Source organism: Phyllopteryx taeniolatus, chromosome 1 (genome assembly GCF_024500385.1).
Source record: "Phyllopteryx taeniolatus isolate TA_2022b chromosome 1, UOR_Ptae_1.2, whole genome shotgun sequence".
Classification (NCBI taxonomy): domain Eukaryota; kingdom Metazoa; phylum Chordata; class Actinopteri; order Syngnathiformes; family Syngnathidae; genus Phyllopteryx; species Phyllopteryx taeniolatus.
In genome coordinates this window covers 35,911,766-35,928,314 of record NC_084502.1, presented here as the reverse complement: position 1 = coordinate 35,928,314, position 16,549 = coordinate 35,911,766, and the positions used below count along the sequence as shown (strand labels likewise).

General features: G+C 44.0%; 1 protein-coding gene and 1 long non-coding RNA gene across 13 annotated transcripts; one reads left to right on the top strand and one right to left on the bottom strand.

Moving 5' to 3' along the window:
* Positions 1-192: 192 nt before the first annotated feature.
* Positions 193-2,880, bottom strand: LOC133486665 (uncharacterized). Its single transcript, XR_009791094.1, has 3 exons — positions 2,740-2,880; positions 1,420-1,622; positions 193-1,045 (listed from the first exon to the last, which is right to left on the bottom strand). It is a non-coding gene; the product is annotated as an uncharacterized LOC133486665 (long non-coding RNA).
* Positions 2,838-16,290, top strand: mthfr (methylenetetrahydrofolate reductase (NAD(P)H)). Of its 12 annotated transcripts, XM_061792069.1 has the most exons (13): positions 4,532-6,461; positions 6,604-6,702; positions 6,849-9,711; positions 10,813-11,051; positions 11,172-11,282; positions 11,370-11,563; positions 12,638-12,888; positions 13,584-13,718; positions 13,858-14,038; positions 14,729-14,911; positions 15,023-15,124; positions 15,199-15,318; positions 15,394-16,290. In XM_061792069.1, exons 3-13 carry the CDS (start codon positions 9,593-9,595, stop codon positions 15,610-15,612), a joined length of 1,854 nt encoding a protein of 617 aa, XP_061648053.1. In that variant the 5' UTR covers positions 4,532-6,461; positions 6,604-6,702; positions 6,849-9,592; the 3' UTR covers positions 15,613-16,290. The 12 variants fall into 12 exon arrangements, with proteins under 12 accessions (XP_061648036.1, XP_061648027.1, XP_061648044.1 ...); XM_061792052.1 differs by lacking the exons at positions 6,604-6,702; positions 6,849-9,711 and adding an exon at positions 2,838-2,946 and having other exon boundaries at positions 4,395-4,656; XM_061792043.1 differs by lacking the exons at positions 6,604-6,702; positions 6,849-9,711 and adding an exon at positions 2,844-2,978 and having other exon boundaries at positions 4,395-4,656.
* The last annotated feature ends 259 nt before the right edge of the window (positions 16,291-16,549 follow it).

Here is a 16,549-nt window from a genome sequence, read left to right as displayed (position 1 = left end):
ACCCCTTACCGAAGCACAAGCCAAGAATCACCTCCGTTATACAGAAGTGAGAGAGACAGAGAAGAAGTTATCGGGTTTGATGACATGCAGGGGTTTGTCGGCCGCCCTTGGGAGTGCTGATTGCACTTGTTTCCTGAAATTGATTAGTCGATAATGCGCAATACCTGAACGATTAGTATGTCCATCGGCAGACCCAGCTTCGGTAGACCCGAATGGATCCGGTCCAATGGGGTGCCTGCGAAGACAATCTCAAAAAGGGATAGGGTGCACATGCATCCTCATATATACTTGACCTAATTTACAGACCATTTCCCCCAAAAAATTAATATCATGAAAAAGTTTATTTATTTCCATAATTCCATTCAAAATGTTAAACTTTCATAGATTATAGATTCAGGGCTCACACTTTAAATAATTTCAAGTGTTTAATTGTTTATTTGTACATAATTTGGGATTCTAGCTCATAAAACCTACGAAATCAGGAATTCAAAAAATTTGAATATTGTGAAGAAATATCCACTATCGATCATGAGTGCAAAAGTCTTGTCCTTTTATTTATCTTCTTCGGACAGTCTCTGATCCAATGTCTATCCAATGGCCCTTCTTTCCACAATGGAAGCATCTTTCACCCCCTGTGCATCCCCCTCCCTTGTCCAGTATCTGGCCTCGAGCTCCTTAAATCTGGTCCAGCGATGCTTTGCTGTCCATCAGGTTGTCGTCGAGTCCCTTCCGCAAGGCCAGGCGGTGTGGGAGAGAGGCGGCTGCAGCAGGCTGTGTGAGAAGAGGCGGGCACCACAGAAGTGCTGTGTGTAAAGGGCCGTGCTGCCGGTTGCAGGAGGCGCTTGTGTTGTTGGTCTTCTTCCACATTGCATTCTTCTTGATCTTTGTCATAGGGTGATCGATTTTTGGAGGCCAGTGTGGAACCCAGCTCGCGACCACAACCTGACATCCTCCCCTTGGCCAACTCGGACAGATGAGACCACAGGTGATACAGCGTTATCTGTAACTTGCTTTACAGGTAGTTTTGGTCAGAAAGCTTCTGTCCCTATTCACAGTCAACCACATTTCCAGACGTTTAACATTTTTCTCAATTTCTTCAAAACTTTATTTTTTTGTTCTTCCTCAAACAATCCAGGTGACGTATACACCAGTAATTCTTTTTTGCTCTTCCTACTTCGCATTTCCAGTACCCGTTAGAAGCGCTTCTCTTTTTTACAATACTTGAACGTCTCTGAAATTGTTGGGGACCCTAACCCTTGATCGTCTGACTGACACCAGGGGACTTTAAGTACTCAAACTTTACCAATTGAATGTTGGGAAAGCAATTACCAATACCAATTAATAAAAAGACAAGATTGTTTCAATTACAGTACACCATATGAAATGGTCCAATTTTCAAGGAATTTCAATTTTATTTACCGTAATTCTTTGTTTGGAGGACAACAGGTCCATTTGGATCCTGAGGTGATAGCCGACATCCAGAGCCCCGGCAGCCCCAGGGTCCTAATTCTTTGGGTGGAGACAGGACTCGTGCGTTGGTCCCCCTGGATCGGCAGTCAATCCTAGGATACCACTTCTGACACCAACTGTTTTGGCTGTGGGAGGGCATCCAAACAGGGTCTCTGGGGTATCAACATGCATCCCCGCATACATTTGTTGTTACTAGGTGCCCAAAAACCTCGATTTCACATTTTAGCTCACCAATACCTGGTCAAACATTAACTAAGCTTCATATCAGTTATGCATTTAATTGAGAAGAAAAAAAAAAAAAAACAGACAATACAGAAACTGTATTTTGGGGACCACTGAAAAACTATCCATCCGTCCATTGTCTGCACCGCTTATCCTCACGAGGGTCGCGGGCCACTGAAAAACTATGTGATTAAAAATTTGTTAGTATTGTATAGTTAATTCACACAAGTACTGTAGAGATACACTAATCACAAAAAGTTCGAGATATTGGCCTTACAGGGCACATTTCAGCTTGAACCTAAATGCATTATAACCTTTATATGTGACCTTAATTTGACCTACTCTACACTTGCCCAACTGTTCAATATTTCAGTAGCTACTTTTTGCACAACTTGCTGCTCTCTAACACGAAGTTGAATGGCAAAATGCACAACAGGACATTCACTTCTCTGCCTTTCTGTGTCTCTTCCAGTCTCTGTGTTTCTTTGTTGCAACCTGCTGATCACACTCTAAGCTCAGTGGCCATTTCCTCTGAGAATGCACTGTTGATCAATTCATGTACTATTGATCAATTGTTAGGTGCCTTCTTGGTCTAACATGTCAAAATGTGAGCAGAATGATAAAAAAATAAAATAAATTACTGTTGAAATACTGTACCAATTCTAATTGAACCAGGACCTATTTTGAATAAAGATCTGAAGGGCAAAATTCAAACACCTGTTTTGAATTTTGCCCTTCAGATCTTTACAGAAGTGATGCAAAAAGCACAGAAACACTGAACAGTTGGACATGTACATTCAGAAGTTCAGAGATGGTCAAATTAAGCTCCCCTGTAGGCTTAAAGGTTAAAGTGCATTTTAGGTCCATCCTGAAATTTCACGCGAAAGCCCAGCCCTAAGTTTTTGGGTATAGTGAATGTGACTTCCTCCCACTTCTGCCAGTTACCCGAGACTAAAAGAGAGAATTTAAAAATACCCAGGTGTCTTTTACGAGGTTGAAACGTAAATAATCAAACTGTGCATTCTCACCTTGGATTTTCATTCATACCTTTGAGATGCGATTCTCCCGTCGTTCCGACGAGAATCACACGTCATCGTTGATCCTACAGCGGCACCCAATGGACATCTCCTGTCGTGGCTTGCAATTCCACCGTGAGCCTCCACGCTGGAGTCTCGTTTGCCCTCCCACCAATATCGTGGGAATCCTGGAACACCGGCAACACAAAGGAGGGCGACTGGGAAAAAAAAAAAAAAAGTGTGAGAACCAACTACTTTGACCTAACGAAGGTTATGCGAATATACTTGTTTCGCTTGTGTTTTGGTGCTCATATCATAAGAAACGTAGCCACAGTCCGTTAGTGTCACGTTGCTAGCTGTGGTCAACCAACAGCTGCTAGCACACTCAAAGCAACTGCAATGAGCTCTCCCGTTACGGCGACTTTGATGGTGCGCGCTTTTTTTGTGCTCAGCCCAATGAAAACGGGTCTGGCTCCGTTTGGGATTTTGTATTTTGTTCATGATCAGCACGCTCCGTTACAAAGAAGCTGCTAATGATACGACCTGTACGTGGATGGGTGGAGTTTGGAGTTTTTTCGCTATTGTTTTCGGGTCAAAAGTCATCTTTACATTTGTGCAAGTTGCAAAGCAAAGGTCGCGTTTAGAGTCTTTGTTGTGGTTTGAGGTTTGTAAAACGCTAGTTGGCAAGATGTTCAATACTGTTTACGACCAGGTTCCGTTCCGTAAGTCGAAAACGCGCAGGAAAGGCACAATTACTTTAAATATTATGGAAAGACACTTCTAGGCTGTAAATATGAAACAATCAGGGCTGGAAAAGTACTCAATATACAGTACTTAAATTGAAATACAGCCCCTTGACGGGAAAAACTAGAAATACTGATTCCACTCCTTTACTTAAGTAGAAATGATCAATGTTAATTAAACACAATTTCTGCTAACTTGGCACAATGCAAAACCAAACAACAAACTTATATGCACACAACGTCATTTCCCTCTTATAAACTTGAATAGTCCTCGTACCTACAATTAATAAACAAAAAGCTATTGATATCAATTTAAAAAAATACATCTGTGTTTCTTGTAGATTAGACCACATTTTTGAATGCCACAAACTGGGGGTTTTTAGGCTGGCACCAGACAACACATTAGTCACGACTCATTCAGGGAGCCAACATCAAACAATAAGCCATGGATGGGGAATATCTCCGAATTTGTTGCATCATCATTGTTCATTACCCTTTGTTTGCATTCCTCCATGTCATTGCTCTTGCTGTTTTTTTTTTACACCTTGTAAAACCCCAAGATTTCACTTAATCATTAATGAAGAGCTTAACCACGATTGACTTTACATCTTTCTATATGTCTTTTTCATGTTGTGTCTTCATCAACAGAGGTTGAAAACAGTAAAAAGCCTACTTTGACAAAGCAAGGAGTTGAAAGTACAGATATATGTTATCAAATGTAGGGAGTAAAAGTAAAAAGTCATCAGAAAAATACATACTCGGGTAAAGTATAGATGCAGTACATGAAAAATCTGCTTTAGTCAGGAACTAAATATTTTACTTTGTGACTTCCCAGCGCAGAAAACAATCACATGAAAAACACTAAGTAGAGCAAATTGATTGTGTGCCGTTCGTAACCTTGATATCTGTACCATAATAATAAACAGTGCTGTCCATTCTTTAGAGCAATTTCCCGTCATGGTGAACCAGGTTCAGCGAGCGGATGGTAGCTGGCAGTCATGCAAGAGTGACTCCAGCGGTGCGGGCACCAGTGGCGGGGAGAGCTCCAAGGAGAGCTCCCGGTGTTCCACGCCGGTGCTGGACGCAGACCGTTCAGACAGGCTGAGGGACAAGATGAGGAGGAGGATCGAGTCCAGGGACCACTGGTTCTCTCTTGAATTCTTTCCCCCTCGGACGGCCCCGGGTGCAGTCAATCTCATCTCGAGGTGCGCAAGTCAATTCCTAATTCTGTATCAATATTGTCCGATTACAACAAAGCTATTTTCATATGGAGAACGTTTTGAGAGCCAACGGTCCCCATCTATCCATCCATTTTCTATACCGCTTTATGAGCCCATGAATAAATTCACTGTGCAGAGCTGCAGATGAGTTCAAGTACTAGGTACCATTGTAACATTCTTAACAGTCATAGGGCGTAAAAAAACAAGTTAATAACCACTGTTCATAATATTAAAACAAAAACAACTCTTGACATTCATGACAAGTGTGTAATGTGAAGGGGAATTGTGTCACAGATGTGTTGCATTAGTGTAATAAGACGCTAACAACATATTTGGTGACAGTGGAGTCTTCTCTGATTGTGAGTCTCTGACATCATGTAACTTCCCCTGTACAGGCGGTTCTTGGTTTACGGTGTAGTTCCGCTCCTATGCAGTGCCGTATCCCGAATTTGTACCTTAGAACGCCACATAGTCTATCACTAATCTACGATAACGCAGTAGTAAAGTCATAATTTCAGTACAGTGAACAGTACAGTGGTTGTTATTTGGAGTTAGAGAGTTTTCGCTAATCTAGAGCAGGAGGTCAAACCTATTTCTGTTCACGGCCACATTCACCCAAATTTGATCTCAAGTGGGCTGGACCAGTATATCTGTGGCCTAATAAGGCATAAATAACAACAATTCAAATTTTCACCCTTTTTTGATGCAAATAATTGCAACTATATTTGGGAAAATAGTCACATTTGTTGATTATTATCTTATCAAATCATATGAGCAATTTCTAATGTCATAACAAAAATAAGTGTGATTTCAACATTTCAATCAGTGTTTTCATTTAGACATGCAACTAACACATCACAGTTGATCTATGAAGTATATGGACCTTTTTATAAAACTGATTTAGAAATCACTTTAAATTTACATAAATGTCCACTACTGTCTGAAAATCATGAAAACATTAACTGATTCATCACGCCATACAAAATAATGTGGGAACTTTTCAGAATTAGTGGTTATCCCCCTGCCTTTTAAATGTATACATAAAAATAGTCATGGCAGTGCATGAAAACATAAAAGAGTTCCACCAAACCAACCTCTTTTTAACTGAAGCTGTTGACTCATAATTTGGAATATTTAGTCTCTTAAAATATTTGTACAGGAGGTATTCATTTTCACAGAACTGTGTTTTACACAGTGCCAGGGTGGCACGGCATTTGATATGAAGTAGGTGTCATGATCCATGCCCTGCAGATCCTCTTTTGGAGCTTGGGTGGCGCCATGTGCCTTGTCTCTCCCTCTCCCCCTCTGTCTCCCTACCAATCAACAGCACTGATTACTACCTGCATTTAAAGCCCATCAAGTTCTACAGCCTTCGCCTGAGTATTGATGCTTGTTTCTGACTCACCGGCCGACTCTCATACTCCCAGGTTTTTGTGATACGATAGTATTATCCTACTACCCGCTAGTGATGGGACGAACAACACTGGTGCGTCCGCACTGTGTCGAGTGCACAGGAGTGAAACCCCGTATTAATGCGTGTATCGCTTGAAGAAAAAAAAAAAAATCATGTGACCAATACAGGAAGTGTGTCGTTTGGATGTGCTGCGCCAAATTGTGTTCATAAGGAAACAAACTGTGTCCACATGTTGCGGATTTGTTGGATGGAGTTTTGCTGGTGCTGTTGTATTTTGGAGTTTTGCTTGCCCTCACCTTGTTCCACTAACTTCATGGATTGTTCCAAGAAGTTTTCCGCAGTCTGGAATAATTTTGATCTTTTGACGCCAAATAAGGTAAATCTTTTACTCCCTCGGATATTGTTTACTGTTATTTTTTAAATACATGTTTGCACTCTTTTCTGGTAAGGTTTGAATTGTTTTCAGATAAATTAACTTTTTATTTTATTGTCGGTGAAGTGTTGGCTCTGCTCCACAGAGATGTCTTACATCAATAAGAGCACTTCATCAATGCTGAGGCATTATAGAGCTCGGCATGGCAATGAAGAATTGGCAGATAGTCGTGTGAGTACCCCAGGTATGTTGAAATTCTCACAAAAAAAATTAAAATTTTCAAAAATAATTTATTACACACAAAAGGCTTTGTGTGACACAGTACTATTGTTTGTAAAAATTACAGTCCTTTAATAAGCTTTTAACAAAATATTTCCTTTTGGCTTGCAGTTCCTAACAAGCAAGCAGTGGATGAGGCTGTGGTCAACATGATCATTAAAGACTGTCAGCCACTCACCATTGTTGAAAATGAGGGTTTCAGGGAGCTCCTGAAGCTTATCAAACGCTTCTCAAAAAACACTCAGCAAATAAATTGAGTAAATGAAATTATACAATGATGAGATCATATGTTAAAGGATTAGCGAGTAAATATTATTTCACAGGCTGATGTTGGGTTTGCAGCATGTAAGCTTTTCCATCTTATTTTCATTTTGTTTACCTGCAATGATCACTATTGAGTGACCAACACAGTGTCAATACAGTGCCGACACAGTTTGTGTAGTGTGTCAATACACTCCTTCAGGTATCATCATCCCGTCACACCAACCCGCATCTGTACTCACCCGATTGTGTTCTTCCCCGTCTCCAGTGTTCCTTGCATGCCCTCCCCGTCTCGCTGTCCGCACCAGCCACGGCGCCAAGCCACACCACCTACTCACGTTCCCGCTTACTGCTCGCTCCTTGTTCCCGACGACCCACACCTCGCCTTGGTTATCCTTACCCTGTGACAACCTACAATAACCCATTCTTCATCTACTCCCGCCGGCTCAGTCTGCTCTTGCGTCCAATTCACATCCCACTACGCTCCGTGACAGAATACTCAGGCCATGACGGACCCAGCAACTACCAAAACGTTGAGGGAAGCGCTCGCCGTTAGGGCGCGCACATCGGCAGACAAGACCAAGCCCTCCGTGAGACCATGGACTCATTAAATACCCTTACACCAAAAGCATCCCTACTGTCCTCTCAGAGGCACTTCAGCAATCCTCCCATGAGTATTCCTCCCGAGCCCGCATCCTTCGACCAACCCCGTCTGCCGTACAAAGAGCCGCACGTTCCTCCTCCCGAACCTTACTCCGGGGATTTAGGTTTATGTAGCCAATTTTTATTAAGCTGTACTTTAGCATTCAACCTCCAACCGCTGAGCTATCCCACCGACACATCTAAGATCACGTTTGTCATTAGCCTCCTGCACGGAAGAGCTGCCAAATGGGCTACTGCGCTTTGGTATAATTCCTCTCCGGTACTCACCTCACTAGATTCCTTTATGCCAGAACTCAAAAACGTTTTCGATCACCCTGTTAAGGGTAAGGAAGCCACTCTGCATCTCCTAGCTCTCACCCAAGGTTCGAGTTCCGTAGCATCCTACACCCATCGATTTCCGGATACTCGTGAGTGAATGCGGGTGGGACAACGCAGCGCTAAGGGGAATTTTTTTACAGGGGCTATCAGAACAACTTAAGGACGAGCTCGCGACCGGGGACGAACCCACCTCCCTCGAGAACCTGATTGCGCTAGCTATTAAACTTGACTACCGCCTCTGAGAGAGAGCTCGCGAGAGAGAGGCTCAGAAGACTCACCCGGAACCCAACACTGGACCTCCCAACCGACTGTTCATATCCAATTCCGCAGTGGGCCCACAACTCCAAGCTCACCTGTCATCCCAGCATCACCCGCACCATCCAGCAACACTTCTGGTGGCCCAGTCTAGCCAAGGACACCCGTGAGTTTGTACTACCCTCCTCTGTCTGTGCGGTAAGGCTTCTCATCAGCTTACCCATTCCGAGCCGCCCTTGGTCCTACATCTCCCCCGACTTCGTCACCGGCCTACCTCCATCTGAAGGTAACACCATCATCATCACCATTATTGACCGGTTCTCCAAGTAGAAGAAGAAGAAGAAGAATCATCTTTTAAGTATGTTCACCATGTACCACTTCCCAAATTGCCCACTGCCTTTGAGACTGCTAACCTTCTTGTCCTCCACGTGTTCAGAGTTCATGGTATCCCTGTTGACATTGTATCGAACAGGGGTCCTCAGTTCTCATCCCAGGTCTGGAAAGAGTTCTGTAAGGCGGAGGGCGCAGCAGCCAGTTTGTTTTCCGGCTACCACCCCCAAACCAATGGGCAAATCAAAACCTGGAATCCGCTCTTCACTGCGTCACTGCTCGCCATCCTGCCTCCTGAGGCACCTTCCTCCTGTGGATTGAATATGCCCACAACTCCCTCACCAGCTCTGCCACAGTTATGTCCCCTTTCATGGCACGTTACGGTTTCTAACCTCCTTTAAGGACCAGGCGCATTCTGTGGCGGTTCCCGCGGTGAGGGAGCATCTCCAATGGGTCCAGTCTGTGTGGAAAGACGTCAGGGCTGTTTTAACTCTGTCGGTGGAGAAGAATCTGATCTCCATCGCTCCCCTACACCTGTATACAAGGTGGGTCAGATGGTGTGGCTCTCCTCCCGGGATCTCCCTCTCCAAACCGAGTCATATAAGCTCACGCCGCAGTTCATTGGACCTTTTCCGGTCACCAAAGTCATCAATTCCACCTCTGTACAGTTGAAGCTGCCCCAGTCTCTCAAGATCCATCCCACGTTTCATGTCTCAGCTCAAGCCTGTCTCTACCAGTGCTCTTAGCCCTCCGGCCGTACCCCCTCCGCCCCCCTGTGTCATCTACAACCATCCTGCCTCTCGGTATCACGCATCCTGGATGTACGACCCCGGGGAAGGGGGTTTCAGTTCCTCGTGGACTGGGAGGGTTCTGGTCCGGAGGAGCGTTCCTCGATTTCACGTAATCTGATTTTGGATGACTCTCTCATTAGGGACTTCTATCCCGCTCACCCTGGTAGGACGCCTGGAGGCGTCCATTGAGAGGGGGTTACTGTCATGATCCACGCCCTTCAGTTCTTCTTTTGAAGCATGGGTGGCGCTGTGTGCCTTGTCTCTCTTTCTCCCTCGCAATCAGCAGCACCTGTCTTCAAGCAGCACCGATTACCACCTGCATTTAAAGCCCGTCAAGTTCTACAGCCTTCGCCTAAGTATTGACGCTTGTTTCTGACTCACCGGGTTTTTGTGATGTGATAGTATTATCCTACTACCCGCATCTGTACTCACCCGATTGTGTTCTTCCCCGTCTCCAGTGTGCCTTCCCTGTCTCGCTGACCGCTCCAGCCACGCCACCAAGCCACATCACCTGCTCACGTTCCTGCTTACTGCTCGCTCCTTGTTCCCGACGACCCACACCTCACCTTGAATATCCTTACCCTGTAACAACCTACAATAAACCATTCTTCATCTACTCCCGCCGCCTCAGTCTGCTCTTGGGTCCAATTCACATCATACTACGCTCCGTGACAGAAGCCTTACTTTGCTCCAGAAATATGAATCTTTTAGCCTTTTTTGAATACACGATTCAAGACATGTCCTCATAGTAGTTTGCAGGTTAAATTTACATTGAAGTCTGACAAACATGCAAAAAATAAGAAATCAGGAAGGGGGAAAGCACTTTTTCACACCACTGTGCATATTTACAGTAAATGCCAAATAGAAACTTAAAATTAGCTGCTAAATTCACTGCCGGCCCTCCCAGTTAACGTGGTAGCTCTAGCTAGACCCTATCTGCCAGGAGGAACAAAATAATCCAGGGGGAACCTTCCATACCCTGGTAGTTGTTTTTGGGTGGGGACACAGGGGGAACCCAAGCTACCAGGCTAGCTAGGGAAGTTCCTGCAAAGGTTCTTGTGGTGGGAAAGCCCCGAATGAACCTTACATTCATATTCTTGGAATGTGGGAGAAAGCAGGGCTTCCCCGCAAGCACAGGGAGAACAAACTATACAGGAAGGACAGAGCTGAGATTTGAACCCAAACATCAGAACTATGAGGCACACATGCTAACCATTCAACACCATGCTAACATGATGATTTTTCCATGAATGTCATCTCATCAGTGCTGTGTCATTGCTTTTTGTGCATGAGTTTTTTCTTGAATCTTAAGCGGAAATGTCATGTGTATGTATATACAGTATTCCATTATGTGTTTAGGCTGACAAAAACTACCTGTCCTGGACAGGCATATTTAAAATAATTTGAAGAAGACCAAACTCCTCTAATAACTCTGTTCCAAACGTGTTGTTCTTCAGATTTGACCGTATGGGCTCTGGAGGGCCACTCTTCATCGACATTACGTGGCATCCGGCTGGAGATCCGGGTTCAGACAAGGAAACTTCGTCCATGATGATTGCCAGCACAGCAGTCAACTATTGTGGCCTAGAGAGCATCCTCCACCTAACGTGCTGCAACCAGACCAAAGACAACATCACTGGCTACCTGGGCAAAGCGAAGCACCTGGGCCTGAAAAACATCATGGCTCTCAGAGGAGGTAGCAGAGTCATCCATTTTGAGATGATGCTCCACTTTCTGTTTGAGCACAGCTCTCTGTTGTATTTTGTTTTAAATACCCCTTCAAATAATATTCTGCGTTATTGTGACATATCCACAGACCCAATGGGTGCAGATTGGGAGGAAGAGGAAGGATGCTTCAACTATGCTATTGAACTTGTAAAACACATCCGATCAGAGTTCGATGATTACTTTGACATATGTGTAGCAGGTGTGGCCTCAACGTATTAAAGAGTTATACACCGTTTAGCTTGATTTCCACTGGTCATCGATGGCAATGTGTGCGTGTGTGCCACAGGTTATCCCACTGGCCACCCTGAGGCAGACAGCTATGAGGAAGATGTGCGACACCTGAAGGAGAAGGTGGATGCCGGAGCAAACTTCGTTATCACGCAGCTCTTCTTTAGGGCAGAAACGTATCTTAAATTTCTCGATGACTGTCGAGCAGTTGGGATCACATGTCCCATCCTTCCTGGGATCTTCCCCATTCAGGTAACATCTAAAATACTGAGATTGATTGCTTAGTATCAGACAGTCTAGTCATAAAGTGGAAGATAATGCAAGAGGCCTGTATTTGGGGTTTACAACCTACTGTAGCTGGACTTTTCCCCAGTAGATCCTAGTAGGCAATGTGCTGCCTCTCTACAGAGCCCAGCGAAGGGACATTGCCACAACCTTCGCACAGCAGCACAGTATCCTGTTAATCAGATGATTAGATGTGTGATGACCTAAGAGCTGGCATCTGATGTAAAAGAACTTGTCGGACAGAGCTACTGCTTTCACCACAACCCTCCTCTACACCATCCATCCATCCATCCATCCGTTTTCTGAGCCGCTTCTCCTCACTAGGGTCACGGGCGTGCTGGAGCCTATCCCAGCTCTCATCGGCCAGGAGGCGGGGTACACCCTGAACTGGTTGCCAGCCAATCGCAGGGCACATAGAAACAAACAACCATTCGCGCTCACAGTCATGCCTACGGGCAATTTAGAGTCTCCAATTAATGCATGTTTTTGGGATGTGGGAGGAAACCGGAGTGCCCGGAGAAAACCCACGCAGGCACAGGGAGAACATGCAAACTCCACACAGGCGGGGCCGGGGATTGAACCCGGGCCCTCAGAACTGTGAGGCTGACGCTCTAACCAGTCGTCCACCGTGCCGCTCTCCTCTACACCCTTCTCTTTTATACTGACACTGTTCCAACTGTTCATACTACCTCTTAAGTGGCACTGTTCCGGTAGTCAATCGCTTGATCAGAATGAAATGACCTGGATGAATGTGAAGTGGCGACACGACGTCGTCCCGATTCAGTGTCACTTTATCCAGAATAGCAGCACAGAAGACGGGAGGGAAAATCTTCTCTACCAGGCACTGTAAAAGGGGCTACAATTTGAGTGAACTGGCACGAAAATTATGTCAATGTGTATGACACCGTGGTGAGAGTGAAAAGCAAGCAAACGTAACAGTATTAAATAACATTATAAGAAAAGGGTTGTTCTTGCTTTAAGCTGCAAGTCAATTCGTATTGATCATATTGTCACCTGATCTTTTATTGTGTTTGTCTGCAGGGCTACCAATCTCTACGTCAGCTTGTCAAGCTGTCAAAACTGGAGGTGCCGGAAGAGATCATGAAAGTCATCGAGCCCATCAAAGACAATGACGCGGCCATTCGTAACTACGGAATCCAACTAGCGGTGGAGATGTGCAAAGTGCTGCTGCAAAGTGGCAAGGTGCCCGGCCTGCACTTCTACACTCTAAATCGAGAGGTCGCCACCATGGAAGTCCTCCGGCAGCTCGGCCTGTGGATAGAGGACCCCAGGTAGGTCATCCCTGTGGCTGCCAAATATATTGAACAAAAACATAAACGCTACACTTTTGTTTTTCCTCCCATTTGGGTTGTGTTACCGGGCACCTCTTCTTTGCCGAGATAATCCATCCACTCACAAGTGTGGCATATCAAGATGATGATGATTAGACAGCATGATTATTAAGGCCACTCTAAAAAGTGCAGTTTATCACAAAGCACAATTAATCCCCGACCATCATCTAACGTTGCAGCATTAAAATAATGCACGGCCCCATGTTGCAAGGATCTGTACACAATTCCTGGAAGCTGAAAACATCCCAGATTCGCCTGACCAGCGTACTCAGTGGACGTCACCCGCCGAGCAGGTGTGGGATGCTCTGGATCGCCGTATATGACAGCGTGTTCAGCGTCTATATATGCCATATGTGAGGTGGGCAAATTATCTGGGCAAATGAGAAGTTAAAGGTGGCCAAAACAGATTTAGACAGATTTGTGCACAACATCTGAAAAAAGTGGGCCTTATGTTGTACATAGAAAAAGTCACAGATCCTCGAGTTCAGCTCATGAAAAATGGAAGCAAAAACAGAAAGTGTGGCGTTGATAGTTTTGTTCAGTGTATGTCACAAAGATTCTCGATTGGTGCTGCAGATTCTTCCTTTTGCATAGCCTGCACTATTGTCGCATGAAGAACATGTCTTCTCTGTCAGACGGCCTCTTCCCTGGGCAGTGAGTGCGCATCCCAAACGAAAGGTCGAGGACGTGCGACCCATTTTCTGGGCATCCAGGCCCAAGAGCTACATCTACAGGACCCAGGACTGGGATGAGTTCCCAAATGGCAGATGGTAAGATGTTGGGCGCTTTTCTTTGCTTTAGGAAGCAGATGACAGGAATGTGATTCATTTTTAATTGATTCCTATAAAAAGTAAAAACCTACCTAGACAAACAGATTGAGGATCATGCTGTTGTTGATTCTCTTACTAGGGGTAACTCCTCATCTCCAGCTTTTGGTGAGTTAAATGATTACTACTTGTTCTACTTGAAGAGCAAGTCATCCAAAAATGCCCTGCTGGAGATGTGGGGAGAGGAGCTGAAGAATGAGGAGAGTGTCTTTGAGGTCTTTACCTGCTACATCACAGCTCAGCCAAATCGCAATGGACACAAGGTAACCGCACCTCTCTCCATCTGTATTTAAAGTTACCAAAACAAGTACAGTTGTACTTGCCCCACCCACCCTTGAGGTTTTTTTTATTTTTTTATTTTTTTTGAGTCACATGCCGTCACTTGGTTTGCCTGTTTATGGGAGGGGTGCTGTGTTGCGAGCCAAAATTTGAGGTATGAGCGAGCTTTGGCCGACGCACGATTAAAGTGGAAAAGAAAATGGAGTAATTAGGGTACTAGAATGCCTTCACTTGTGGGCAAGGAGAGCCACAGCTGCCAACACACTTTCAGCCGTTTATTGAACGAGACAGTCAAACACAAATACAAAATGAGAACACTCTACACTGAAAGTAATGAATTGTAATAATTATACATTCTCATATTTGATTGTATTGTTTGTTTATCATTTATTTAATTATTGACCAGATATTAAGGCCGTTTTACATGTAAATTAACAATAAATCAGTTAACCAATAATTTGATGTGCTACGTGACTAAAAACATCAATAAATACATTTTATTTAACCAATGTTAGGGTAAAAAAACAACTAAATGAATGCGACAAATATTATAGCACTCTTGATCATGTAAAGTGGGACGGATTGAAGAAGGGAGCAGGCCATACTTTGGCCACCCTTGGTCCAGAAGGCCTATGCTGCTCATGTACTGTCGATCATGTATTCCTCTTTGCCAGGTGATGTGCATGCCGTGGAATGATGAGCCTCTGGCCCAAGAAACCAACCTACTGAAGGACGAACTGGAGAAAGTGAACAGACGAGGCGTGCTCACAATCAACTCCCAGCCCAACATCAACGGCAAGCCCTCCGCAGACCCGATCGTGGGCTGGGGCCCCCCTGGAGGCTACGTCTTTCAGAAGGTATGACCACTTTGTGTTTGCTGCAATCCTCAGAACCTTCGAATGAAGCAGTGTTGCATACATATGGCAACTGTATATTAGTGCATCGCTTCAATCATTTCTATCCAACAGGCCTATCTGGAGTTCTTCACATCCAGTGAAAACGTGTCTGCTCTCCTCGAAGTACTGAAGAAGTATGAACCCCGTGTCAACTACCACATTGTTAATGTGCACGTAAGTTTGAACAGAAAGTCACGCTTTTCCTGATTTTCTCGGTCAATGCGTAACCACAGATATTGTGCACAAAGGGCCAGAACCTTACCAACGCTCCTGACATGCAACCTAATGCTGTGACGTGGGGGATATTCCCTGGCAGAGAGATTGTTCAGCCCACCATTGTGGACCCAGTCAGCTTTATGTTCTGGAAGGTAAGAACACGTGCTTCAGGTATTTGATGTGTCATAATGTTCCTCATAACGGGCATGTCCTGGTTGTTCCCTCAGGATGAGGCCTTTGCCTTGTGGATTGAGCAGTGGGCCAAACTGTACGAAGATGAGTCACCTTCTCGGATGATCATCAAATACATCCATGACAACTACTTCCTGGTGAATCTGGTGGACAATGACTTCCCATTGGACAACTGCCTGTGGCAGGTGATCGATGACATGTTTGAACAGCTGGATGCTTCTCCACAGTCACCACCCCATGAACTATCATCATAGTCTTGACGCTAATGTGTTTTTACAGTAGGACAAAAAAGCACCACTAAAACTATTTTGGAATGCTGCTATTGGAAAGAAAATGTTTACTTCACAATATTTTTTAGTCAGTTTTCTTTTGTACTTTTAGGATTTTAGTCAGAAAGACAGAAAATGAAAAACTTTATAATGTCATATAATATTATAACTGTATTTCTTTCATCCATGAGAGCCATATGTTACTCCAACTATTATATACTATGTCCACACTGGAGGATATATTGTCCCCCCCCCAATGTGACATGTATCTGATTTTTTTCATGTCAATGTAAACAGTACAGTTACATTTTTTATTTTTTATCTCTGACCCAGGCTTCTTTTATATTTGGATATAAATGAGATATGTATCAGATGCGAGTGCAGTCTGGACGCGTGAGTCGTGCTCATGCGACCTATATTATTTGTTTTTATAATAATGACTACATGAATTTTACAAAACATATGAATTGGGCATCATGTCTTGCTGTGTAAATGTAGCCTCTGTTTGTTTTTAGTTGTTTTTTGGGAGTTTACATTTGCTGAGCTCAATTTTTTAACTGTGCATTTTAAATGACTGTCAAATGTGTTTTTAATAGCAATTATACAAAAGTGTGCAAGCATCTATGACGTAAGTGTATTAAAGTTAGAAAACTTTTTAAAGTATTCTCTTGCCTAGTCTCCCCGTAAAATTATTTTGTGTGTATATTATCAGTATGTACTGTATGCACTGCAACAGAACAAGCACAGAGGTGTGGGGTGATGGTAACACATTGCAATAACTATTAATCCATCCTCAATTGTACAACTTCGGATTTTTGGTTCTCTGTAGATTTATTTTAACTCAACCATCAACATGATTACTACTAACATTCAGACTAATATAATAGTAATAATAACAATAATGACAAATGTAGTTGTGCTG